Below are 26836 nucleotides of genomic sequence, written 5' to 3' on the forward strand. Positions count from 1 at the left end.
TGAATATACAGCACATATAGAAAGGTCAACCGTCTAGTGGATAGTTAGCCCACCAGTGCTACTTGCCCATGATGGGGCATCCAAACCAATAAACAACCTGGATAAATACATATACATGGTGTAGGGGGGCCCACACAATCACTAATGGGCCTCACATAGATGGTCAGGGTGGATATAAAACATTCAACAAAGTGGGCCAACTGCTAGACGGTCAGTCCAGCAGCGCCCCTAGCACTGCTAAGTGCCAAACGGATGGATGGCTTGGATGGGACACATACATACATGTGGTGGGTCCCCATACATCACAAGTGGGCCCCAAAATGAGTGGTCCACATGAATAAAACACAAATCATGATGGGGCAGCTACTGGACAGTCAGCCCAGCAGCATTCCCTGCTCATACTAGGCATCCACATGGCTGGACGGTTGGATAAAATAGTATCACAGTGGGTCCCACTTAGGTGTGGGTCACCCAGGAAGTGTTGGGCCTCCCTCAAACATCACAGTGGGCCTGAGAAGGATCCCATAGTAGCACTAGTCCCAACCGTTTCTTACAATGAGGTCTGATTGGGCTTGGGATCTTTTCATTGATGATGGGCCCATGGCCTAAATGATAGGGAAATCTGGATGTATGGTGTGGACATAACACGCATCAAGGTGGGTCCCACTACCCTCAGGTGGAGTGGCAAATAGAATTTCAGTGGGCCTGAAAAGTGCAGAAGCACTATTATCGTTGTTGTTATTGATAAGGTGCGTCCCATATAAACATCTAGATCTGATTGACTTAAAATGGATGGTGTGGATTACAGTGCACATACATTAAGGTGGATTCCACAGCCGCTGGACTGCGTCGGACACAACACATACATCAGTGAGCCCCACCATCCCATGCTGGATGGTGGCAGAAAAACTTACATCAGGTAGGTCCCACCGTCCCATGCACTGGACAGTGGAGATACAATGCATAAATCAAGGTGGCTCCGCGCGTGTGGCCCACCAGCTGGGAATCCAGCTGCTATTTGTGTTTACCCTTTCGTTCAGGTCTGTCCACAACGGGCAGCCAAGACGGTACAGATACAACATATGTGTCAGGGTGGGATCCACAAGTGTGGCCCACCAGAATTTTTGAATCAAGCTGGTATTTGCATTTTATCAACGTCAAGGCCTGCTGGATGGTCAGGACAGTAGACGTCCAGCAGCTCCTGGCTCATCTAGGCACTAGATCTAGATGGTGTGGATGTGCCACATACACATGCATGCATAACAGGGTGGGGTCCACATCAGTGGGCCACCCCAAAATAAGCTGAGGTTTGCTTTCCCTACATCCAGGCCTACATGATCTACCGGTCATGCAGGCCCCAAGAATGGGCAGACAGGCTGGTCCACAATCCGGTCAGTTTGGATAAGGTACATACATCAAAGTTGGGTTCACCAGAGTGGGCCACCCAGCCCTAGATCAAACTGATTTTTATGTGTTCCCTACAACCAGCCCTGCATGACCGATTGGTCATGCAAGCCTGATTTAGGTAGCAAGCTAGGCCCTACTTGGTGGAAGGCTGGATGGTCCCCATTGGATGGATGACTTGGATATCATGCATCATTAGGTGGGCCACACATCACCATAAGAGAGAGAGAGAGAGAAGCACCCACAAATGATCTTCTCCTTCTTCTTCTACCCTTGGGTTCTCAAGCCTTCTAGAATCCCTCTAAATGGTGGAGATGGGCTTCTAAGGGTTGGATTAGGAGGGATCTAAAGGTAAGAGGGCTGGAAATGGAGTTTACATGGACGTCCATGGCTAGCAATAAAAGTGAAGAAGAAGAAGAAGAGAGAGAGAGAGAGAGAGAGAGAGAGAGAGAGAGGTTATAAGGGAGAGGGATGGGTGTGATGGGTAAGTGATGGGTGTACTTGACTTGAGAGGTATGGTTGTGTTGACTTTTAGGTGAGAGAGGGATGGGTGTTGTACTTGATTGATTGATTTGATATTTAGTAAAGATTCTCTTGGGTTTTGCAAATGCGCGGTGTTTTTCTCGAAACAAAGGCGGGCCCATGACTCCTGGCCTAGGTATCACATTGACGCATGAGACGCGGCACTGGAACCCCGGCTATGGCACGGTCGTGATGGTACAAGTCTCGGGTCGAGTCGGCTCAAATATATGGGATGCGACTCAGGGTCGCGTGCAAACGCTGGTTATAGGTCCGGTTTACCGAAATTCCACAGGAGGATCGCGGAAGTCTACGAAATGGTATGGTCTAGGATATGGGCCTGACATGTCTCCTAGATTCACACTGGTGTGAATCTTCTCTAGAGTCACACCTCCTTCTTCAAGCAGCTGTTGGATAAAGTGGTGACGAACATCAATGTGTTTAGTACGAGAGTTATAAACAGAATTTTTAGTTAAATTAATAACATTCTCGCTTAACTAATTAACCGGTATGGCCTTCTGCTGAAGCCCCAACTGATTTATTATGCCTCTTAACCAGACACTTTCCTTAAATGCTTCTGTCACTGCCATATATTCTACTTCAGTCGTAGAAAGAGCCACCACAGACTGAAGCTTTGACATCCAACTAATTGCTCTACCTACTAGTATAAACGAGTAACTTGAAGTCAACTTTGTGGAATCCACACTGCCTACGTAGTCTGAATCTGTATACCCTACTAACTTTGCTCCTGTCTTCTTAAAAGTTAAGACGTATTCTTTTGTACATCGAATGTATCAAAGTAACCATTTCACCACTTTTGCAATGTTGCTTGCTGGAGTTTGACATATATCTACTCACAACACCAACTGCCTGTGAAATATATGGTCTCATACAGACGATGACATACATTAAAATACCAACCGCATTCGAATAAGGCAGATGAGATATAACCTGTTTTTCCTCATTTGATTTAGAACATTATTCTAAGGAAAGCTTGAAGTGAGCCACGTGGGAAACGCTCACTGGCTTTGCTTAGCCCATCCCATACTAGATCAATACCTTTTCAAGGTATTCTATCTGTGATAACTAAAGCCTGCTCTTCTTCCTGTCTGTATAAATATCTATACCGAGAACCCTCTTTGCAGCCCCTTGATCTTTCATCTCGAATGTCCCTGATAACTGAGTCTTCAGTATGTCGATTTTCGAGATATATCATGACTGACGATCAACATATCATCAACATACAATACTAGGATGATGAATTTTTCATCACTTAGTGTCTTATAATAGACACAGTGATCGTATTCACTCCAAGTAAATTTCTGACTGAACACGAAAGAATCAAATTTTTTATACCACTACTTAGGCAACTATTCTGGCCATGCAATGACCTCATTAATTGACAAATCTTTTTTCTACCCCTTTAACTTCGTAGCCCTCTGGTTACTTCATATAGATCTACTCTTCCAACTCCCTATGCAGGAATGTAGTCTTGACATCCATCTGTTCCAGCTCGAGATCGTATTGGGCAACTAACGCCAACATGAATCTGATAGATAATTGCTTAACTAGCGACGCAAATATCTCTGTGAAGTCAATTCCTTCCCTCTAAGCATACCCCTTCGCTACCAGCCTCACTTTGTATCTGTTCTGTTTTCTTTTGAATAACTACTTGCATCTAATCACTTTTCATCCTAGGGGAAGCTCCACCAGCTCCCATGTTTTGTTTTTGTGCAACGAGTCCATCTCATCATCCATAGCTATCTTCCACTTTTTTGCATCAAGCTCATTAAGAGTTTCCTAAATAGTAGATGAGTCTCTATCATCTGTAATGAGGGTGTATGCAATATTAGAGTCGTTCATGTATCTTGCCAGTAATCTGCGATCACGCAGTGGGTTTTTTCTCATTGGTGGCTGCTCCACCTTCTCCTATACCTCTATCTGCGCATCTATATTTGTCTGAGTATCATTTGTGTCAATCTGGACGTCTATGATCAACCTTTCTGGTTCATTTTTCTCCTCTTGATTATTCTTGTGAAATAAGGAGCTTTCATCAAATCTGACGTCACGACTAGTGATAACCTTGCGTTGACCTTGTCAAATAATTTGTAACCTTTCACACCAACACTATAGCCAACAAAGATGTACTTTTTGGCTTTATGGTCTAGCTTCTCCCTTTCAACTGACGATACATGAGAGTAAGCCTCACAATCAAATATGCGCAAATCTGAGTAGTTCATCTTATGATCACTTCATACTTCCTCTGAAATTTTACATTCAATTGTCGTATAAGGAGACCGGTGCACTAAATAGTAAGTTGTGTTCATGGCCTTAGTCTACATGTCCTTACCCAATGCAGCATTACTTATGATGCATCGGCCCCTCTCCAAGAGAGTTCGATTCATTCGCTCATCCACACCGTTTTGTTCAAGCGTATGGCATACTGTGTTGTGCCTAATAATCTCTTCATCTTTGCAATATTTATTAAAATAAGTGGAAGTAAATTCTCCACCATTGTCAGTCCTTAAAACCTTTATTTTTCGCACTAACTATTTTTCCACCACTGCCTTCCATTGTTTAAATATGGTGAAAACTTCGGATTTACGTTTCATGAAGTAAATCCAAACTTTTCGAGAGTAGTCGTCAATGAATGAAACAAATCATGATGACCCCCCAATGAAAACTTCTGGCAATGGCCCCCATACGTTAAAGTGCACATAATCAAGCACTCTTTTACATACATATTTTTCAGATTTAAAAGATAATGTAGTTTGTTTACCATATATACAATGCTCGCATATATCTAGATCAGAATTCTTAAAAGCTGGAATCAAACAATGATCAAATAGTACCTTCATGCCCCGCTCCCTCATGTGGCCCAGACGAGCATCCCACATATGTACAGACGTATAATCTGCAATAGCTGCTGCCGCTCCACCTGCTGAAGTGTTCCCTATCAACCTATAAAGGTTTCTGTGCCTTTGCGCTCTCATAACCACGAATGCCCTTTTTGAAACTTTAAGGACACCATCAATACTAATGAACTTGCACCCTATAGCCTCGAGTGCACCAAGAGAGTCAAACTTTTCTTCATATCAGGAAGGTGCCTAACATCAGTCAAGGTATGCTCCATCCCATCAAACATCTGATGTTCACTATACCAATCGCCATAACATTACATGAAAGTGCCCTGGTTTGTCAATTAGCGTGAGTGTTGAGTGAGCAAGTCAAGTGAACCCCATAGGAAGATCATTCAAGCATTTGCCTCAACCGGATGTGTGTTCCGAACTCATTAAAGGTAAATTAAGCCTCACATCCCATGTCCCAAAACACCCAGGTATATAAAACCTTAAAATGAGTAGAACAATATAGGTGTTTATGTATGAAAACTTATCTTGCAAAACAGGTAAATTTCTAAGTTTTCAACCTTTCTCGATATATCGATATCACATCGATGTAATCGAACACCTGTTATCGATGTCTTCGGAAAGTACTCAATATCATCGAATTGAGGACATCTTGTGTCCAACAACCAACTTGATCCTTGGACAGCATTCTCGATACATCGATGGACTCTTCGATATCATCGACATACAAATACCGATAACATCGAGACAGCTCGATATAATCGATCTGGCTAGTTTGTGTCCAGCGTGCATCATATATTTATTGATATCTCGAAACAAGCGTCAATGTCATCGGAACTCAAATTCTAATGATATCGACGGAGCTTCGATGATATCGAAATTAGACCAAATTAGTCCAGCGAGCCTTTAGGAAAATCTTCTGGATATATTCAAGTAATCGAGACACTCTCGATAAAATCGATATTCAAAGTTCGATAATATCGAAAACAAGTCGATAAAATCGAAATTAGACAAAGGATTGTCCAGCGAGTTTACAGGAAAATTTTCTGAAAAAGATCGATGTCTCGAACTGGGTATCGATATCATTGACATTTGAAATCCGATGATATCGAGGGAGGCTCGATAATATCGAAGCCAATCAGTTTCAAGTCCAGCCTGCTCTCATGTATTCATTGTCGAGTTATCGAACCATGTGTCGATGAAATTGGTGTTCAAATGCTGATGCCATCGAAGCATGTTCGATATCATCGAGCATTGGTTAAAAAGATCTAGTTACATTTGACAGTTGAGTTCGTATCATCGAACGAACCTTTGTCATCATTGAAAGTATACGTTTGATGATATCGAAGCCTCTTCAATAACATCGAACTCTATCAAAAATCTGACTGTTTTATTACCGTTGGATCTTTTTGCCTATTTAAGGAGAGCTTATTTTTTATTGCTAGATTGAGAAAAAGAGAGAGAGAGCTTTGAGAGAGTAACTATGTATCATCTACCCTAAGCCCCTTTTCTCATGGGAGTTCATTCCTCAATCCACCCTCATCATTGACATTCAATAGAGCGGATTGGTGAATGAACTTCCGCATTCAAGGATCTTCCATCTACCACCTTAATGACAAATCATTAAGCTGGGATCCCTTAAATGCCTAAGATCTTGGAATTACTTCGTCTCTTCAATGATTATCATTTAATAGAGTAATTACCAACATAACCTTGACCCAACCCATCGCCATACATCGGAGCATCATCAGTGTTGCGGTTCAAGGGAGCTGAAGATTCTTCGTCATCAAAGGAGGAGATCTTCATCAACATGCTTAATGGGGCTCATCTACTTATCTGTAAGTTGTTAGAGTCCAGAGACCCTGTTGATCATTCTTTTGTGTAGGATTGGGTCACAGGTGGTTCTCACCCCTTTCAAGTCCTCATAGGAGGCTTCCGACGGGAGAGTACGTATGGGTGTTATGTGTTGACCCTTACTCTTGTAAAGCATAAACTTAGGTCCTTAGTGTAGGTCATTGACTTGTGTGGCCTAAAAGTTAGGTTCCTTGTGTAGATCCTTGGCCTGTGTGGCCTAAAAGTTAGGTTCCATGTGTGGATCTTTGGCCTGTGTGGCCTAAAAGGTTAGGTTCCTTATGTAGATCCTTTGCTCGTGTGTAGTGCATAAAACCTGAGTGTTATGTGTTGACTCTTGCCCCTGTGTGGGGCATAAACTTGTGTCTCGTGGAGACATGTCTAGGTTCCTTATATAGGTCCTAAAGTCAACCTTGTGTAGGTTGTGAAGGTTAGAGATGAACCTGATTAAAAACCTCCGTTAGTGAAATCCGGAACACTCAAGGGTTGAGTGCGTCCGCTGGGAGTGGAGTAGGCACGTAGCCGAACCACTATAAACAACTATGTTTGGGATTGTTATTTGCGCATTACTCTTTTAAGTTTTCTTTGAATGTTCTCATGAAGCATGCCAACATGATTACTTAGAACTGATAAGAACCACATCCCACACACAGTCACATAATTCATTCATCATAGACTAAGTTGTCATATTGTTGAAATATTGAATAGTCTTATGATTGGATCCTCTGTCTGGCTTGTAAGCCAGTAGAGTTGAATTGAAGATATCTTGATAAGTTTCATATTAAATCAAGATTAGGATAATAAGATTTTAAATTATTACAAACTTTTATAAAGTCCTATTCACTCCCCTCCAGGACACTTTGACCTATTCCTACTTCAACTAGAGCAGTCATTACTGCAATTTCATTACAGGCATTGTCATTGCCCAAAAAGACCTGTCTACCATCGCATTCCTTATAACTGGTGAACTAACTTCGATGAGGAGTCATGTAATATGATGCTCCTATGTCAAGGATCCATTCATCTTTATGATTGTCGTGCAAGTGACCAATTATGGACACATACAGAACATCACCACTACTTGTCTCTTTATCAGATGTGACAACATTGGCCTCCTTAGAAGAATCCTCTGATTTTCTTTCTTCACTTTAAGATTGTTACAATCCCTTTTCATGTGTTCAGTCATCCCACATTTCCAGCACTTTAGTTTTCCTTTGCCTTTACCCTTAGATTTGGATATAGGTCTTGAGAATCCTGTACCTTGATCAGTATTCATGCCCCTTGTAATCAGTGCATCAGAAGATGTCCCCATGCTGCCGTTCAGCTTTCTCATGGCATTCCCTTGAAGTGCTGAGATAACAGTGTCGACATTCAGGGTTTTATTTGCGGTACACATTATGTCCTTGAATGACTCATACGATGCTGAAAGAGAATTTAACAGCATACATGATTGTTCCTCATCTTTGATCACTTCCTCCATATCCAGCAGTTTGCAAACTAATTTATTAAAGTTGTTGATGTGGGCCTCTAGATCTCTACCATCTGCCATCTTGAAGGTATACCACTATAGCTTCAAGTCTAGGCGATTTTTAGAGGATTTTTTTTGCATAAATATCATCTAACTTCGCCCATAAACTAGCCGTAATTTATTCCCTCAAAACATTGTAAAGAACATCATCCGTGAGACATAAACGGATGGAAGCTAAAGTATTCATGTCAAGAGTATTCCAGTCTTCATCATTCATAGTCAATTTTCACTCCTCAAGAGCCTTAACGTCACCCTGCTTGGTTAATAGACTAATCATTTTGATCTTCCATAACTCAAAATAATTTTTTCCTGAGTACTTCTCAATATCAAACTGGGCATTTTCCATTAATGCTAATCCTGCAGATCCAGATCTGTACCCCAACGATTTCTCTAATGCCACTTGTTGGGTTTTGGATTGCGGAATTACACAGAGATGGATCTAGGATAGTAATCTAAGAGCACAAAGCAAATACAAGAGAACACAGATTTAACATAGAAAACCCTCTTGGAAAAAAAACCATGGCACAAAGCGACAAATCTTCACTATGAAAGCAGAAATTACAAAGAGGAAGGACTTACCAAACTTGAGCAATCCTCAAATCTTTCCCTTGCTCTACCCTTTTAAAATCCCTAGAACCCTTTTAGAAAGCCTTAGATTAATCCTTTAGAATACCTCTCAATCCCATTTATACCCATATATATAGTTTTAGAAAGAATCCCAAACAAAATCGAAAAGAATCATAAATGAAATCGGAAACAAATCCTGCACTTTCGCAGTTGGGCAAAAAATCTGCGAAGAATCTGATTAGATTTAAGACATCAAATACAATAATTATTTAATTGTAGACAAAGAAGGTTATCCTATTATATTGGAAATTACGAACTACTCATGTGTTGTAGTTAGATCATAATTATCATGGGAGCCTGATGAAGGAAAACAATAAGCTAAACTCTTTATTTCAATTGGTTATGTCAACATTATTTATCTTCACCACCAAGATTTATTATTACTTAAATCTACATGTTATTGAATTTTTCAGATCCTAATTATAGTTGTGTGTTTTTCCAATAGGTGATGCTTTGCATATGCAACGCTCCAGTTTAAATGATCCTCGTGGTGTGCTACAAAGTTGGGATCCAACCCTTTACAATCCATGCACATGGCTCCATATTACATGTAACGCTGACAATAGTGTTATAAGAGTGTAAGTGGATGCCTTGTTCTTAATTGTTGGGATCACTCTAGATTCTAGTCATGTGGCATTTAAGAAGTGATTGCTTTTATGGCCTCTTTGATCTATGGGAAAAGAAAAGAAAAGAAAAAGTAATACTTAGCTATTGATGATTTTCATTAGCACTACCAAAACATGGATTCCCATGAACTCCAATTTTTAGGAGTTTTATTTGAATAGCAAGTGACAATTTCTTATATGTGAAACAATGGTTATCTTGTATCTTGTATTAGAAAATTGGCAATTGAAAATGGTAACGGTTGCCATGTCAAATTCATTATTTTATTTGCCATTATGGAAAAAGTCCTTCAATTTTATTTCTTTTTCTTTGTTTTCCCTCTTATCAAATATCAAATAGGCTCTTAAATTATAAACAGACATGTTATCTGACTTCAGTTACTATTTATCTTTTCCAGTGACCTGGGAAGTGCAGATTTATCCGGTCAACTGGTCCCAGAGCTTGGTCTGCTTAAGAATTTGCAATTCCTGTAAGTTATATATGCAACTAGTCCCACAACTTGTTCTGTTTAATTTTTCAATGACATAAAAATTGGTAGAGAGAAATTAATTGGCATACACAAACATTGTCCTCACACACACCGGTAAAAATGGCATGCACAATTAATGCATGTGCAGGTAAAGAAAATGGTTTGTAAGTTGTGGAAGAGTGAGGAGGGAAAAGTGGTGATAGAAAGTAGGTTTCCTTTGATGGGACTGGGGAGAGGAGTCTTGGATTTGCTAACTATAAATTCTCTTAAAATACCTAAATGCTCTTTTAATTTCATAAAAAATAAATAAAATAAATAAAAACCCTTATTATCCTCTTATATTTCATGGTTTATATATACTTTGAATAACTAATTGCATTTACACTTTTCTCCCTCAAAAATCTCATATATATGGTAAAGATGTGAACAAATTACCCAAAAAACCATTCGAATGGTATAATTTATTTTTTTATGCTTTTAAGATTTTTGTTTGCAAATTTCCCTTAGGTTAACATACTAATTACCTCATAGATGTTGCTATCAAGACGGCAACTCGTTGGATTCTCTCTCTCTATCTAACTCACTCACTCACAAACACGCATACATCAATTAAAATGTCTCAAGTTCAACTGGTTGGACTATAATCTATGGTCCATCCGGTGATCAACATCCAACCTTTCACATGTGTGCAACATCCAACTTGTCCCATAAATTGGCCCCATCATAAGGATAAACCTGTACAAAATCTACCATATCTACTCATCGAGTGGACCGCGCTTATTTTTATTTATTTATCACTGGATCGACATTGTTTTCCTACCTAATGAGTAGATGGGGCTGATTTTTTCACTAGTTGATCCTCGTGGTAGAAACAACCTATTGGAAGGTTCGGATTTTACATGCAATTAATAGGTTAAAAGTTATCTGCCAGGTGGACCGTACCTTGAGGCCCAACCAATTAGACTTGAGATTTTCTCTCCCTACATGCACACTTATGCACACATATCCAGAGAGAGCTTTTTGCTAAGCACGCACATGCGTGTAATAAAGCACATGTACATTCGACAAATGTGACAACATAATATGATAGGCCCAAGATCCAATCCTTCCATCAAACCACACCACTATATTGATGCCCTAGCCTAAAAATCAGGTTGATCCACTTGTCAGCTGGGCCATAGTTTGTAGGGGAAAAAAAAAAACGGAACTCTTTTAATAAGATTCTCATGAAGGAACACATTCCTCATATCCTGATGATACAAGGGCTATACATATTTTTGGCAATAGAGATTGTAACCCACATAAAATGAAGCTTCGGAACAAAACGAAAGATCTCTGAATAGTCGAATCTGAAGATTGGAGTGTACCTTTCTATGACTAACCGACCTTTAAGATGTTCCAATGAGCCATCAAGATTTTACTTGAAATTAATAAAACATCCATCCCTTTTGTCGTCGGCCCTGCCCGAACAACTCTTTTTGTATAGCCTTGTGCTCCTCTACATATCAATGAAATGTTTAAGTTGCCAAAAAAATAAAAATAATAATACTGAAGTCAAGGTTTGATTGTAGTGAACAACAGTCATGTCTTCGTCAATAACAAGTTTTTATCCATCACGACCTAGAGTCACCTGAAAAAAATGAGGAACAAATGCAAAGGATATTGACAAAGTAAATATACTGAAGGAAGGTGATAAACCATCAAGAGATATAAAATGAGAAATATAATGTAAGTATGTTTACCCTTATGAAGAGCGATAGGTAAATTATCATCATTGACAGTTAATGGAAGACACTCAATTGGTCTTTGATCTTCGGAAGTGGTAGATGATTAGAGGAGGCTATAACTGAAGGAGCTTTGGTATATTGCTTGGATAATACAGAATAGAATTTTAATAGAGGAGCTGGTTTCGTACAATTACATCCCCCAATGTGATTTGAATTTTGGTGCTATTAGAAAAGTAGTGGTATCTCATCAAATTGCAATAACTTATCATCCTTTAAAACATAAGGAGTTCCCTCAAAGAATATGTCATCAACAAAGTCATAATGTTTACATAACGAACAATTATAAAATGTATATACTCTTCAGGCAAGAGAGTATCCAAGAAAGACACATTTAATAACGTTTAATTCAAATTTATCAAATGACCTATCTAACTGATATACAATGTATACGTAACCAAATACCTTATGGATGATAGGGAACAGAGAAATTCCATGACCAAAAAAAAAAAAAAAAAACGTGGTGATTTTCCAAATAGAACAAACAGTGGAATTTGATCTGACAAGTAACAAACAGTTACAACTACATTAGTCAAAAACAATAATTTTTGAAACACCCTTATTAAATAATATAAAGGTTCGGTAACTTCAATCAAATTTCTATTTTTATATTTGGCTACATGGCTCTATTGTGGTGTGTATGCATAGAATATTTGATGAATTAATCCATTAGTAGAAAGATAGAAATTAAATTCATGCGATAAATCTTCCCTATCATTGTGTGAGCGAAAAAGACAAATTAATCTTAGGATCAAATGGTTTTTTTTAATTTCCGTATGAAAACTTCATTATCATATTTAGTCATCCACAAATATAAGAAAATACTTAAAGTGAGACAAACTATGAAGACTTACAAGATTATAGACATCTAAATGAACTAAAAAGTAAAACATAAACACTACCTTTATCTGCTTGAGGTGGACATGTGACTCGTTAATACTTGCCCAACTCACGAACTTCACACGCTACCTTAGATACCAAAGACCATGGAAAAACAAGACTTTTGATACTATTCAATAAAGAGCGATCAAGCATGTAGTACCAGAGATTACACATATGGTAACATGCTGTAGCATTAACACATATGGTAAAAAGGGTGTGTGATCAGCTATAAAATCAACGAGAATTAATTTCTTCAGTCAGCTAGAATGTTTTATGTCATGAACTCATATCAAGTCACAGTTTATGAGCTTCATTTGTTTTTTTTCCTTCATAGGCAATTTCAAGATAACAATATAAGTGGGAAGATTCCTAGCGAGCTTGGGAATTTGACCAATCTGGTGAGCTTGGATCTCTATTTAAACCGTTTTTCTGGTTCCATACCTCGGACGTTGGGCAACCTAAAGAAGCTGCGCTTCCTGTATGAACACTCATCTTTTCTCTTGTTTGAATTTTTGTAGTTTTCTTTCGCATATTCATTCTCTTTTGAATTGGTTGTACCTGTAGTAGAAAGCATGCTCACTAGGTAGCAGGAAATGTTTACATGCAACTGGTTCAGCAATGATAAGTTGTCATCCACCTAGCGGATAACTTCCAACAAATCATGTGTGGATGGGATCCAACACGTCAAATAAGTTGGCCCCACCATGAAGATCACCTTGTGCAAAACTTGGCTCTCCATACTACTCATCAGGCAAACAACCCTTGTACTTTGTTATTTCTCAGTGTTGTACATTATTTCCTAATGATGTGGCCAACCTGATGAGTGGATGCGGCTGATATTTGCACACGGTAATTCTCATGGTGGGGCTAAACCATTGGATAGGGCAGATGTCACAAGCATATGATAGGTTATCTGCTAGGTGGATGGAAGCTTATCGTCCAACCTATCAGATGTGAGCATTTTCTCTTCATGCATTATGTTATGATTTAAACACTGGCTTTTAGAGTGAATTGAAGCATGCTCGACTTTAGAATATGTTGTTTTAATATCAACAATTAGAAGGTGGTAGTTGATGTTGAAACGTCCAAACCAAATGGACGGTTCAGATGCTACCGTTTTCATGGCATTTGAAACGGCCACACGTTATGGCTATTTCGACATTTTCCACGTGTTGTGGCTGGTGGGTTTCCAAACGTTTGAAACTGATAGAATTAATGTAGTTCATGAGGGCATTTGTGTCTTTTCACATTGGTGGGAAAAGTCTATATAAGAAGTGCTCGTAGTCCGTTTGGAATCAACCAAGTGAGCTTGTAAGCAATATAAAAAATATATAGCAAAAGTTTCTTTCTCTTCTCACGTGTCCAGTGAGTCTAAAATATAGGCTTTGTAAAGCAGAATAGTTCTGGCTAGTACAGCCAACAGTTGATCTCTTATCCGGCGAGTCGTTCACACCTCGGCAATGGAGACTGTGGGCTTCCAGGAACGAAAAGTTGAAGCAGAGAGGGTCGATTTCTTTTAGGCTTATCTAGAGGGAAGGCAACGGGCCGGCAGACGGATGGCCTGCAAGGGGAGTGAAAGCCAATCCTTCTCCTTTTTCAACCAAGTGAATGGCCTTCCAATTACGATAGGCGCCTCTCAGGTTTTTTGCTACTGGGGGTAGCCCGAATTTTGTCTAGCCAGTTGTATAGCAATTTTCTATCAATGGTAAAGTTGTTTCTTAAATTTTAAAATAAAAAAAAAATTGTTTAATTAATTTTTTTTTAAAAAAAAGAAAAAAAAAAAAAAACAATTAGATTCATGCAGTAATTTGGCAGCTTCTCCTCATAGTTAGTGGTCAAGAGAATTACATGTTCACAGCAAATTCATTGATGCTGCTTTTCCTTTCATAACTGCCATGATAGTTCTCAGAGAAAATATAATTGAATTTACCACACTTAACTTTTCATATATACACTAGGCATTTGATGTAGAGCGGGTCGCAGATAGTTTCATGGCCAAGATGGATTAGAAAAGGCCCGGTCGACGACAGAAGTGATCCGAACCGTCGGAACTTAATTAGATCGGGCGTATCTCGCAATTCGGAATGAGTTATTTGATGTAAAATATATGATTTTGGGGTAGAACGAGCTACTTTAGCCAACCAACCCTGCTACGTCGGGTTGCGTAGCCCGGAATTGCGAAAAACCCCTGGATCGATGGTCGTTTCCCTGTTTTAATTTCATTTTTACTATAAATAGTAAGTTTTAGTTTGATTATAACTCTTCATCCATCGGGCTTTAGGAGTTGCACCCAACATGAAAAGAGCTTAGAATAATTAGGAGAACGGTTTGGTGAAGCCAAATAGGACACTTACTATTTTTGGCCGAAAACCTTGTGCACTAGTAGACATCACAACCGTCTAGAAATAGTAAGTTTACTATTTATAATAAGTCGCGGATTCTAGGAGTTTGAGTTGTAGTTTGATTCTGATTTCTTTCCCATTGCTTGGTACCCCTATTTAAAGGGTTGTGAACTCGTTTTTATTCATCAATTAATCAATTTCGAATTTATTAGAATTTATTTCTATTTTATGCTTTCTTTCCTCGTGGATTCGAGAAGTCTCTGTGAGGAGTCCAAAGAAGCTCCGTAGATTCGGAGTAGTAATCCTCATCACGTTCATCCCTGCGTCAACATTATTTAATATAATCAAGTTATAAACGTAGACTTTCGTTAATAGCATTCTCTATGATTGAAAATTCTTTAGTGAGTGGTCTATTAGAGATATATAACTTGTTATTATACTGTGATGAAACTAGAGATGACCTACAAAATATCATACTTTATTATATCATTACAAGAAAAAGGAATCCTTCTTTAAAATGCACCGAATTTAACCACTGCCTAAAAATTCTCCCAAAAAGCTTTTGCCAACTTTTTTTTTTAATCATTTTTTTAAAAAAAGAAACTGTATATATTCCATCTTCAGGTGGGCAACACAAAATGGGAGCCGCACCCAAACTTTACAAATTTGGGATCCCCTGAAGAAAAAAAAAGAAAAAGAAAACAGGAGGAGCCTATCATAACGCCTAACTTATAAACAAGAAACAAACAAAAGAAAAACCCCGCAGCATGAGGGCCACCCTGAGCTAGAGATCTAAGCCTTAACCGAGCCTAATCCTAGCTTGTCAAGAAAAAGCTGACCCTGACCTCCCGAGGAAGGCCCGAGTTAGTGTTGAAAAAGAACTGAGGATAGAGAGGAGCTGCCCAGCCTAGCCAAAGCGTCCACAGGCCCGTTCCCTTCCTTGACGATATGCTGAAATTTAACCTCGCCCTTGGCCGACAGGCCCTTAATCCTACTACACCAATACTTCCATTTCCAACCGGGATTGGACTTCCCTATGAACATGATCACCACCAGGAGGGAGTTTGATTCTATGATAATGTTAGCAAAGCCACTGCTTAGACAATGAAACAACTCGTCATGAACTGCTCTGATTTCAGCCCTAGTGTTCGACGACACCCCATATCCCGTAGAGAACCCAAAAATAAAATCCCCCCCAGCTCCCCTCTGTAAATTCCTCCTCCCCCCACATTGCCTGGATTTCCCATAGAAGACCCAATTACATTCATCTTAACCCAGTTAGCAAGAGGCTTAAGCCACTTCACTACCTGGGCCCTTCTAGCTGGGAAGGCACGAGCTACGATCCCCAAATCAGTTAGGATATGTTTGCTCATAGGTTAGACTACGCAGGATTCCGGGACTTGATGATTGCTTGTGCCCACCCGTTGACATGCGAGATTTGCATCTGACATGAGGGATGCCTCTCCTCAAACTTCTCTTTATTCCTACCTTTCTAAATCTCCCATAGAATGATATAGGGGATCAACTTATTCAGGACCCCACCCAGCCCCCAAGAGCAGGCCTATTCCACCACTGAAGCATCCTGTCTTCAATTGAACTGGTTGTTAGATTGTTCCTGCCGAAAATAGCTCCAAAGTGTGACCAAATAGCTGCAACCCGATCACTAAGGAGGAAGAGATGAAGGGTTGTCTCACACGCTGGGACCTGACCCGCTACTCTGTCATAGCAGATGCACTGTGACGCTAAAGATATCCCTCGTGCCTGCACTGTGCACTCTACCGGGATCGCGCCTTTAATGGTTTTCCACGCCAGGAGTGAGATCTTGGGATGCAGTAGGGCATGCCACACTTTCCTCGCCCAACCGACGCGGGGCTTAGACATTCTGCTAGAGTCCTAGGTTGTTTTCACTGTGAACGCTCGCGGATTCTCTTCTACAAAGGGGAGGCTGCTGACGTCCCTTGCACAGGACCATCATCAACCAAGTCCTGGTTGTATTTAGTTGCCATGAAAGTGACACTACCGATAGCGGAAGGGGCCTGACTTGGCCCAGGAAGTCGCGGATCTCCAAGCCCCTCAGCGCCGTAGGAATAGGGGATGCCACTTTGCTCTCCAAAGAGCCCAGGCCTAATCAGTTGGTTCTCCAAAGATTAAGATCACCCTTCCAGATCTGCCATAGTACCTTAGCTGTTTTCACTGTGAACGCTCGCGGATTCTCTTCTACAAAGGGGAGGCTGCTGACGTCCCTTGCACAGGACCATCATCAACCAAGTCCTGGTTGTATTTAGTTGCCATGAAAGTCCCCCAAAGGTTGCGAGTTCCCTGGTATTTGACGGCCCACCATTTTAAGACCCAACGCTTTCATCACCTCTGCCAATTTTCTGATACCCAAACCCCCTTCCGATTTAGGGGGTCATAATATCTAACCAGCCTCTCTAGTGAAGCTTTTTCTCGCCTTCATTCCAAACCCAAAAGAAGTCCACAAACCTTCTTTCCAAAGCCTTTAACACTGCAGAAGGTACCAGAGCTACTGCTAATGTGTGCATCGATATACTACTCAGCACATTTTGCAAAAGTGTAGCCCTGCCCGCTTGTGAAAGGCATCTGGATTGCCACCCTCTAATCCTATTGTCCACCTTATCGATCAACTGCTGGAAATCTGTTGTTTTCCTTCTCTCTGCTGCAACCGAAACACCCAAGCATAGCATATTAGAAGAGGCTCTCGACATCCCAAGAGCCCGCTGAATAGAGGCCTTGGAGGCAGGGAGGCGGCCCGAACAGAGAGCTCACCTTATCTATATTCTAGGGGCTTTAAGAGAAGCACAATTGGGTTTGCCTGTTCCAACATGTTTAGGTTATCAAGAGTAAGATACCTAGGAGGTGTCTGCCTAGCCCAATAAACCAAAACAAGGTACACATTATCTAATATAGATGTTGGATTTTTTATAGATTACTCAAAATTTATATGTTTACCAATGTTCTAAAAGAGTAAGGCAAAGAAGTTACGTGAACTGAAGGTGTCAATGAAGTTAGAGATAAGTTTCATGTTTCTGAGTTATTTTTAGGCCCATAATGATAAGGTAAATCATTGAGTCACTCTTTTGGTCAATCGATTAACTTTTTATCTTTTTTTCCTTACAAAATAATTAATGATGGAGGTCAATGAGAGTTGAACAGGTTACCCATACCATCACTTTGGAATTGCTGACTAACTCCACCTTACTGAAGCCCAGGTTCTTACAACAAGATAGCCCTTCTCGAATAGCCTTTGCTTCTGCCTGACCGTTTAAGCCAAAACCATAGCTTGAGGAGAAGGAAAAAATGAAGGACCCTTCACAATTTCTACCTACCCCGTCACCACCAAAGCTGCCTAGATTACCCAAAGCAGAGCCGTCCACATTGACTTTGATCCACCCAGAGGGAGGATAGGTCCATTTGACCATACGGGCCTGTTTTGGGATTACAGGCATCCCGACGAGGCCCAAGCTCTCCAAGGCCAAAGCAGAAGAATGGCAAAGCACAGGCAAGAGGGGGAGAAAGGCTGCGATCCTCTGGAACCATCTGGACACCCTGGTGATAACCTGTTAAGGGGAGACCGCAGTCCCATCCATATAGGTAGCATTACTGGCTAGCCAGATTTTCCATAAAATGAGGGATGGGGCCATGCCAATAAGCGAGAGGAACCGATCAGACCTGGATGTTGTAGCCCACCAAGAGGTGGCTCTCCCCACAGCTGAGCATTGGAGGGAAGAGGAAAGGCTGAAGCATGAGCCGAAAAAATTCCAAACTTTGGTAGCGAGATCACCTGAGGCTAACTCTTGATCGATCGATTCGATGCTCGAAGGATGGGGGTGGGGGTAGCAGGAGCACTTGGAGGCCATAGGAATACATTTAGCTTGCAATTGAACATCCACCAGGATCGCCTTCTTGATGATTTTCCAGGAGAACAATGAGATTTTAGGAGGAAGTTGAGGATGCCAAACCCATTTGGACCAGGCTACGCACGTTGTGACCGGACGGGAGGAGCTTCAGGATGATCTAATCCTGAATTCACCATTGCTAAATAAGACCTAGATCTGCCTGTTGACCCTTGAGGAACTGCAAAGGCCATCTTCCGTGATGTGCTCTAACACCACCTGAGAGAGAAAGAACGGGGCAGACAAAGGGTCCAGCCACCCGCTCGATCCCAACCAATTCCGTGCCTGGAGCTGATGCAGGGGAGGGGGCGTAGGATCCATTCCTTAAGAGGGCCTAGCCCCGAGAAGTTGATCAAAGACTGAGACAAGGTCGATCGAGATCGAAGAATAGTGGAAGATCCAAACTTTGCCACTTCAGATGCATTGGATAGTGAAGAGCGAAACCTAAGTTTCAGACCAGTGCAGATATGTTTAGCATCCACAAGCATAGGTTCAAGGATCACAACAATTACAGGTTTGGACTATCGAATGAGGCGCTTCAACAAAGTAATGGTGGCAACGTTGCCCACCCCACGAGGATTTCGGATAAGCCAGCTATCCATGGGCTAGTCTGTCAGGCCCAAATCCTCAGTGTTTCAATTGTCTTATCCTTTCATTCCAACCACCATCTAGGTCTAAAATTCATGAAGCATGTTTACGTGGCCTCCTGCCATTATTCTTCTTGCAGTTGGATAGCAGGACCTCGATAGTGTCCATAACTGTGGGAGATAGAGCAGCTAGTGTGTCCTTCAAAGATGTGGTGGTAGTGCTGAGATGATCGATGGTGTTCCTGCAAGGAGGTAAATCCCCTTTCTGTGTATTCACACTTAGACATTGAGGTGAAGAGGCTGTAGCAAGTCTAAGAGGGTTGTAGGGGCAAGCATTCTGAGAGAGTTGGGGTTGGCTGCAGAATGGAAATTGAGCCGATTTATGAACTCTCTAGAAGAAGGTTGATAGATCGATGAAAAGATGGATGTCCCCAATGTCATCACTTCTGTGACCATCACCAAGGGGTAGCGAATTCTAGGCCTTCATATCAGCATCAACAGACGATTCCTCAAAAGTAGTGTCTTCTCTGAGGGGGCTATGACCCTCTGATAGGGCTCTCTAAATGGAGTTGAAGAGGCACATTCCCCCGTTTGGATGAGGAGTGCATAGATCACGATTGATGCAGTCATCAAGAGCGACGACAGGGTCTAAATCCGAGGGGGGAACAGTCTTGGCCTGTTCCACATGCCCATTTAGATAAGAGGCCAATAGGTGGTTAAGCAAAGGGATAGTAGGGAGGGTGAAAAAAGTATCTGGAAGGGTCAATGGCTCATGGGAATGTAATGATTTGTATTATTTGTATGATGAAGGACAGCGTGCATTCCACCGAGCAATCATTATAGTTTTTTATAGTTTAATTTCTTAGCCTAAGAAACTGGGCAAGTATTAGGAATATGATATTTACACCTACTAACTAAATAGGAACTTAACATTATCATTGGATAATATTTATTTATTCCTTTTCTTCGCAAAAAATTCTTGTATCCACACAAGTGGCCTAAAGGAACAACAAAAAATAAAATAAAATAAAATAAAATAATATATATATATATAGCATATCTTGCACTACGTAGGTACCATGGTTACTTTCTCTAACATGGGTAAATGACTCAAGTTGCATGAAGTCCATACCGTCCATTAGGTATGTCATCCTTTGTTTGGCCTTTCCTAAACATCAGGTTGATGGAACACTCATATTGGTCACCCAAAAAAAAAAAAAAAAATTAAAACCTTTAAATTCACTTGGTATGGGCACATGGCTCGCTTAATTTTTGTAATACTGTTATTTTATGGTTATTCTTTTATCATGATGAAGCACATCAAATGAATGGATTGGATGGCATATAAACACCAATGTGAGCCCTGTACAAAACTAATGGTGGCCATTCCATTTCAACTATTTCCTATAATGGGACCTACATGAGTTTTTCATTATCATGATTTTTTAGTTCAATGGTTAACATGAGGCAGTGTACCTAATGGACGGGGTGGATCTAATGATCATTCCACCAATGTTGCTCGCGGTTTACAAAAGTAACCCAGTAGGTAACACTGTGAGGTATGCTTAAATTTCGTAATGCTGTTATTCTGGGTTTATTCTTTCATCTTGATGAGGCACATCAAATGAATGGATTGGATGGCATATAAACACCAATGCGAGCCCTACATAAAACTAATGGTGGGCATTCCATTTCAACTATTTCCTATAACGTGGCCTACATGAGTTTTATTATTATGATGATTTTTAGATCAATGCTTAAAATGAGGCAGTACACCTGACGGACAGGGTGGATCTGATGATCGTTCCACCAATGTCGCCCTCAGTTTGCAAAAGTATCCCAGTAGGTACCACCGTGAGGTATGCTATCATGGTTCTTTCCTAAAATTGCCCAATTTCTGTTCCTAAATTCGAGCAGCTGTTCTGTTAAAGAACTACAAAGATACGGTTAGATCTAAATCATTGTAGGCTTTGTTACGAGTGAATTTTGAACCGTAAACAAAGCCAGATTTTATAGTTTCTAAAATACCTTGACTCCCTCAACACCCACCCCCCCCCCCCCCCCAAACCAATTGTGAGTGAAAAAGTGTCTAAAAGTCGCTCGCTGTATTATGTAACAGTACATTGGTTTTACTTTAAAATCATCATTTTGTAGTACATTTCTTCATACCTCTCTCTCTCCCTCCCTCTCTCTCTCTCTCTCTTCTAATGGTAGTTATATCAACTCTCTGTACACTTGTTCTTTGTTAGATGCATTTTCTATTTGATGATTTCCATCAGAGAGCTTCAAATCTCAATAAAAGACCTGTGTAAAGAGTACTAGATTGAGATTTGGAGGAAGTTTTTGGGCATAAAAATAATAATAATAAATCATGTTCATATTGATATTTGAGTTTATTGAAAGAGAAAATTGATTTTTGGGGTGTTTTCTTTGATGTTTTTGTTGGTGGGTCCTTGGATTTTATGCGGATTTCGGGGGTTTTGAGGATGGGTTTTTGGATGTCTTTTCTTCTTCTTCTTCCTCTTCTTCTTCTCTCCTTTTTTTTTTTCAATTATTATTATTTTAAGTATTATTATTATTATTTTTCAAAAATTTTAAGAGGAAAGATTTGGTTATTCTGGTTGACTTATGGTTGAGTTTTTAGATTTGTAAGATTTTGGTTTGATTTTAAGAAAGATTAGAATTTGTCGATAGGTTTCTGAAATTTATAGGATTTGTGTGTGGTTTTGTGGATGGGTTTTTGGGTATTTTTTTTTTTTTTTCTTTTGAGAAATTTGGAGTTTAGGAGAATTATGGGATTTGAACACAGGTTCATATCACTCGAATATAAAGCCACTCAAACCGTTTCCTAGTGAAACTGGGGAAAGGAAGGGAAGGAAATCCAATAAATTCAAGTAGTTGGGATGTCCAAACACACCCAAACCCAAGAAGTAAAAAAGGGCTAGATCTATCAGTTTCAAAGAATCCAATTCAAGAGTCGCCAGTTATACCAAAAACTTTAGTACAACCTGACCACAAATCTTGGTCATTAATATCCGAATTACAACCAACTCTGAACTAATCGAAACTAATCGTAACAACTATCCAACCAACATATGCATTGGAATACACATAATTTTTCATATATACGAAAATGCATGTTATCTTCTTCTTCGTTGTTTTTTATTTTTGTTTACATACTCACACCCCACACACCCACGCACCCACACCACACAGTGGTTTTTCACCACAATGGGTACTCAAACCTATATAACCTCATGTTGAAACTCCCGAGAGTACCACCGGGCCTGAGTAAGGACCCAAAAGGCACGCTATCAAACTTTCAGAAAAAAAAAAGAAAAAAAAGAGCGGGAGCTCTGTTTCATTTCATTCAAAAGGCACGCTATCAAACTGAAGACAAAGCAGTAATTTACAAAAACTAACAATTCAAGTAACATTGTCCGTACACTATGAGGTCATCCTCTCACAGCGGAGTTTAACCTGAGTGTTTTTTACAATTACAATAAATTAGGATTGGATTTTTATTTTATATTTTGTTGTTGCTGAATAGAAAAGGAGGTTGTCAAAACAAATAAATAAATCAAACACGCGCACAAATACACACAATCTTTATATGTTATCATGCCAACTATTTCTGGAGATTAATATTGTGTTCCTTGGCATGTCGGTGGAATTATAGCCGGCTTAACAACAATCGCTTGTCGGGTCATATTCCTATGTCTTTAACAGCTATCAGTACGCTAGAAGTTCTGTAAGTAGATCATTCTCGTTTCACACAAAATCTGTGTTTCCAGTTATTATTTTGAAGAGCTTTACTAAAATCATGCATGTGTGCAAGTTAACTCATACACATGCCACCACATACACTAGCAGGGCAGACAAATGAAATATCCCAGCAAATCATGAGGTTGAGCTCATGGTAAAGGCGTGACATGATATTAGAAATAAGTTGATGGGTTAAAAAAATTTGGCTGATTTATTTTCCTAAGTTTACATTTGTTTCAGTTAATCGTTCCCCACCTGACTAGTGGACCAACTTAGGGAATCTACACAGTAGTACCCCTCTTAACAAATGGGTTGGGTATTGCAGTTGTCTGCCACCTTGGCATATGCGGCCCTGTGTGCATTAGATGACTTGTACACACGTGTATAGGAACTCTATTTTGTATATACTCTAGCTTGATGAATGTGTCTCACTACTGACCATTTGTAATCCGAGATGCAGGGATCTATCCAGCAATAAGTTGAAGGGAGAAGTTCCATCAAATGGCTCCTTCGCAGTATTCACACCTGTCAGGTCTCTCAATGTTTTGTTTTACTAATTTTGGAAAATGCTTGTGTGATTATGCGTAGTCATGCAGGGTCACTGCCATGGATGGAGGGCTTCATTTGTATGAGATCCACTTCATCCATCAGGTGCACCACCCTATGTTTTGACTAGGTTGAATAATCAGGCATGTCGAAAACTCCGGGGGGGTTAAACATGGGAATAATTGAGATGGAAGTGCACCATTAAAATCATCCAAATTGCATGTGGGTCCACTATGCCGTGCAAATACCATCCAATCCAGTCGTTTGACATGCCATACAAGGATGAATGGATTCTCAGCTAATCGGAACATTCCAAGACGCCGTAAGCCATACTACGTGAATTTAGAGTTTTTGAGAATGTGTGGGGTCCACCGTGATGTGTATATGCCATCATTAGATGACACGTCACACCATGATGAATGGAAATCCTGAAAATCAGGACATTGGAAGACTCATGTGGATTTAGAGTTTTTAGGCATGGTTTTACACCATTCCTTATAGTGTGATCCACCTAAGTCTTGGATTGACTTATTTTTAGGATCACGGTGAAAATATAGCCGTGCACCTGATGGGCAAGGTAGATCTCATGCACATTCTCCCCACATGGTTCTTGGCTAGGCATAGGCATGCCCTTGCTGTGACCACTCATAGTTAGAACAGCACAATCCATGAATCATAGGAGTTGTGCTTGACTGATCTGATCAGGCGTGTTGCTGACTGATTTATTTATTTATTTATTTTGGCAGTTTTGCTAATAACAAACATCTATGCGGACGGGTTACTGGAAAACGTTGCCCTGGATCTCCTCCATTTTATACACCTCCTCCACCTCTATCTTCTGGAAAAGTTCCTTCTATTTATTAGATAGGAATCTCAGTTGAACTAAATTTCCGTGTTATGCTCCTAAATAAGATGATTACTATCATTTTCTTATAGTGATTTCTGTGTTATGTTCCATTTATAATTGGGCTTGTGATTTGAATGGTCTGGATTGTCACACAATAAAGTTACGCTTACCCTTATGTTAACCACAATTTTTAATTGGTGGCAAACTATCATAGGACTTTCTGCTCAAAGTTACATGGGGAAATTACCAAAATACTCTACTTTCAGTAAATAATTCAAAAGGAGCTTTAAAATACTAAACTTCCTAAAAATCCTACTTTCTGGAAAGATAAACCAGAAACTTACCATCCGCCCAGTGAAAATTACAGCAGTTGAAATTTAAGAGATGAAGTGCTCCAATAGCACTTTAAGTTCATAGTGTCCCAAGTTGCATCATGACATTTGGATAGTGTTAGAGTATAATATATTAGATCATATATTAAATTATTTTAGATTCTGTATATATTCTGTATATTTTCTAAGATTTGTCTAGATCCTTTATTATCTCCTAATATGTATTTAGATACCAACCCCCTACATATGTTTTGACGTGGAAAAAATCTTTTTCTAAGTAGAGGCCGACTTCAGGCCGACAGATGATAGATTCATTAGAAAACTCTTCAAAAATGCTCTCCGGAGGACGAAAACCATCTAACTCCAAAATTTGAAAAGTAAGATGTGTGACTCTCGAGACCGCATGCTCCGTAACAATCAAGTGCTAAAATGTTTACTCAGTAGAAAAGACCACTGGAGCTCCCATTTATAAAATGGTCCCGAAGGCGGGCGTGGAGCACACTCAGCCCCACACACTCACGCCTTAGTGGGATTTCGCCACCTATGGATACTCGAAACCTTGACCAGGTGTTGAAACTCCTATGAGTCTACCACCAGAGCAAGAGTAAGGATCTGCTTTCACTTCAGCTTAAACAGTATTGAGAGAATCTCGGTTTCATTTCGTGAGCATGTGGATCCGATTGAAGAATCGTAGGGTCCTGCAACTCTTCTCACTTTGTGATCACAATTAGTGAGCCAAAAGGAGTCCATGGCCTTGATTCAAGGATGATTGAAAAACTTATCTAATTATCTTTCCAATGATCTCAAGATCACCCCAATCGAACTAGTATCGACCAAATTATGGTAATTTTATATTAAGTCATGCATTACTAACTACAGGTATACCCGATTAAAGGAGGATTTGCTACCGTTGTCCAACCATGGGGTGGTGTTGGAGCCAGTGACTTGCAAAACTAATGTGAGCTCTAAACAATTAACTATGTTGATGTGATTAAGGCGATATCGGTACTATATAATGGTGACCATGAGTCCTTGGTGGACATCCTATTGATCCTCAATCTGTAGTGTTGTCTTGAATCTTTATTATGAGTTTATTGAGGAGTGATTCCTCTGGTAATCCCTAGAAACTTGAGATTAGACATGACGGGCATTGACCTGCGAGAGTCATGATTCATGGATCTCAACACCTTGCTAGACCATGACCGTCACAAGTATATAAGACACACCTGTGGACATCAGTTCATGAGATGCATGGTTATCTTGTGTGATGGAACTGACTCGGGTCAAGATAGATAGTCTCCACCATCGAGAGTCGACTTAATATTACTTTATACCTTGCCCCTACCCTACACAGGAGTGTGAGTGTAGCATAAACAAAGGTCTAGGTTTGGACCTTTGGTCACTCACAACGGTGGATCGAGATCAAATCAACAGCATGAGGGCCCATTAGCCTCAACTGTGATCTTGAGATCAAGAATCGATGATGCATAAAAGATGTTTAATCCTTGGACTTAATGATCTGAAAGGGTCATGATTTTATTAGTGGGCTTTGGTTATTCCTACGAGGGCCATGCAGGGGCCAATAAAATAGACGTAACTATTACTTTCATCAAGAATTGTTGATTCTTGCATGGTCTAATAAGGGATCTATTAGTTTTCCTAGGAACATGTTTATGGCTTTGATATATATAGATCAAGGACTCATCAAGTGGTTTTTTTACTGGGCCTAACACTCTGATTGTTTTAATCAAAATTTTAAAGGTTTTTAACCGTTGAGGTTTTGTTTTAATCATTAAAACTGCTTTAATTGCACTTTATGATAACTTGATGTCTAGATCTAATGTTCTACTTTTGATTACATGGGATTTAATCATTAGTAAATGGTCACATTAGTGGAGGGATTACACATGAGTATATACATAGATAAGATAGATTGACACACTTTTAT

General features: G+C 40.0%; 1 protein-coding gene across 3 annotated transcripts in view; it reads left to right on the forward strand.

Annotated features, from left to right (window-relative positions):
• LOC131243259 (LRR receptor kinase BAK1-like) overlaps positions 1–24750 on the forward strand; it is a 41112-nt gene extending 16362 nt beyond the window's left edge. Inside the window, exons 2-7 of one of the 3 annotated variants that reach the window (XM_058242457.1) lie at positions 9242–9374; positions 9818–9889; positions 12890–13033; positions 23078–23149; positions 23624–23695; positions 24456–24750. In XM_058242457.1, coding sequence (XP_058098440.1) covers positions 9242–9374; positions 9818–9889; positions 12890–13033; positions 23078–23149; positions 23624–23695; positions 24456–24573 — 611 coding nt within the window. In that variant the 3' untranslated portion in view covers positions 24574–24750. The remainder of the gene's footprint in view (positions 1–9241; positions 9375–9817; positions 9890–12889; positions 13034–23077; positions 23150–23623; positions 23696–24455) is intronic. The other 2 variants (XM_058242458.1, XM_058242459.1) reach the window with 2 other exon arrangements.
• The last annotated feature ends 2086 nt before the right edge of the window (positions 24751–26836 follow it).

This window comes from Magnolia sinica, chromosome 4 (assembly GCF_029962835.1).
Source record: "Magnolia sinica isolate HGM2019 chromosome 4, MsV1, whole genome shotgun sequence".
Taxonomy (NCBI): domain Eukaryota; kingdom Viridiplantae; phylum Streptophyta; class Magnoliopsida; order Magnoliales; family Magnoliaceae; genus Magnolia; species Magnolia sinica.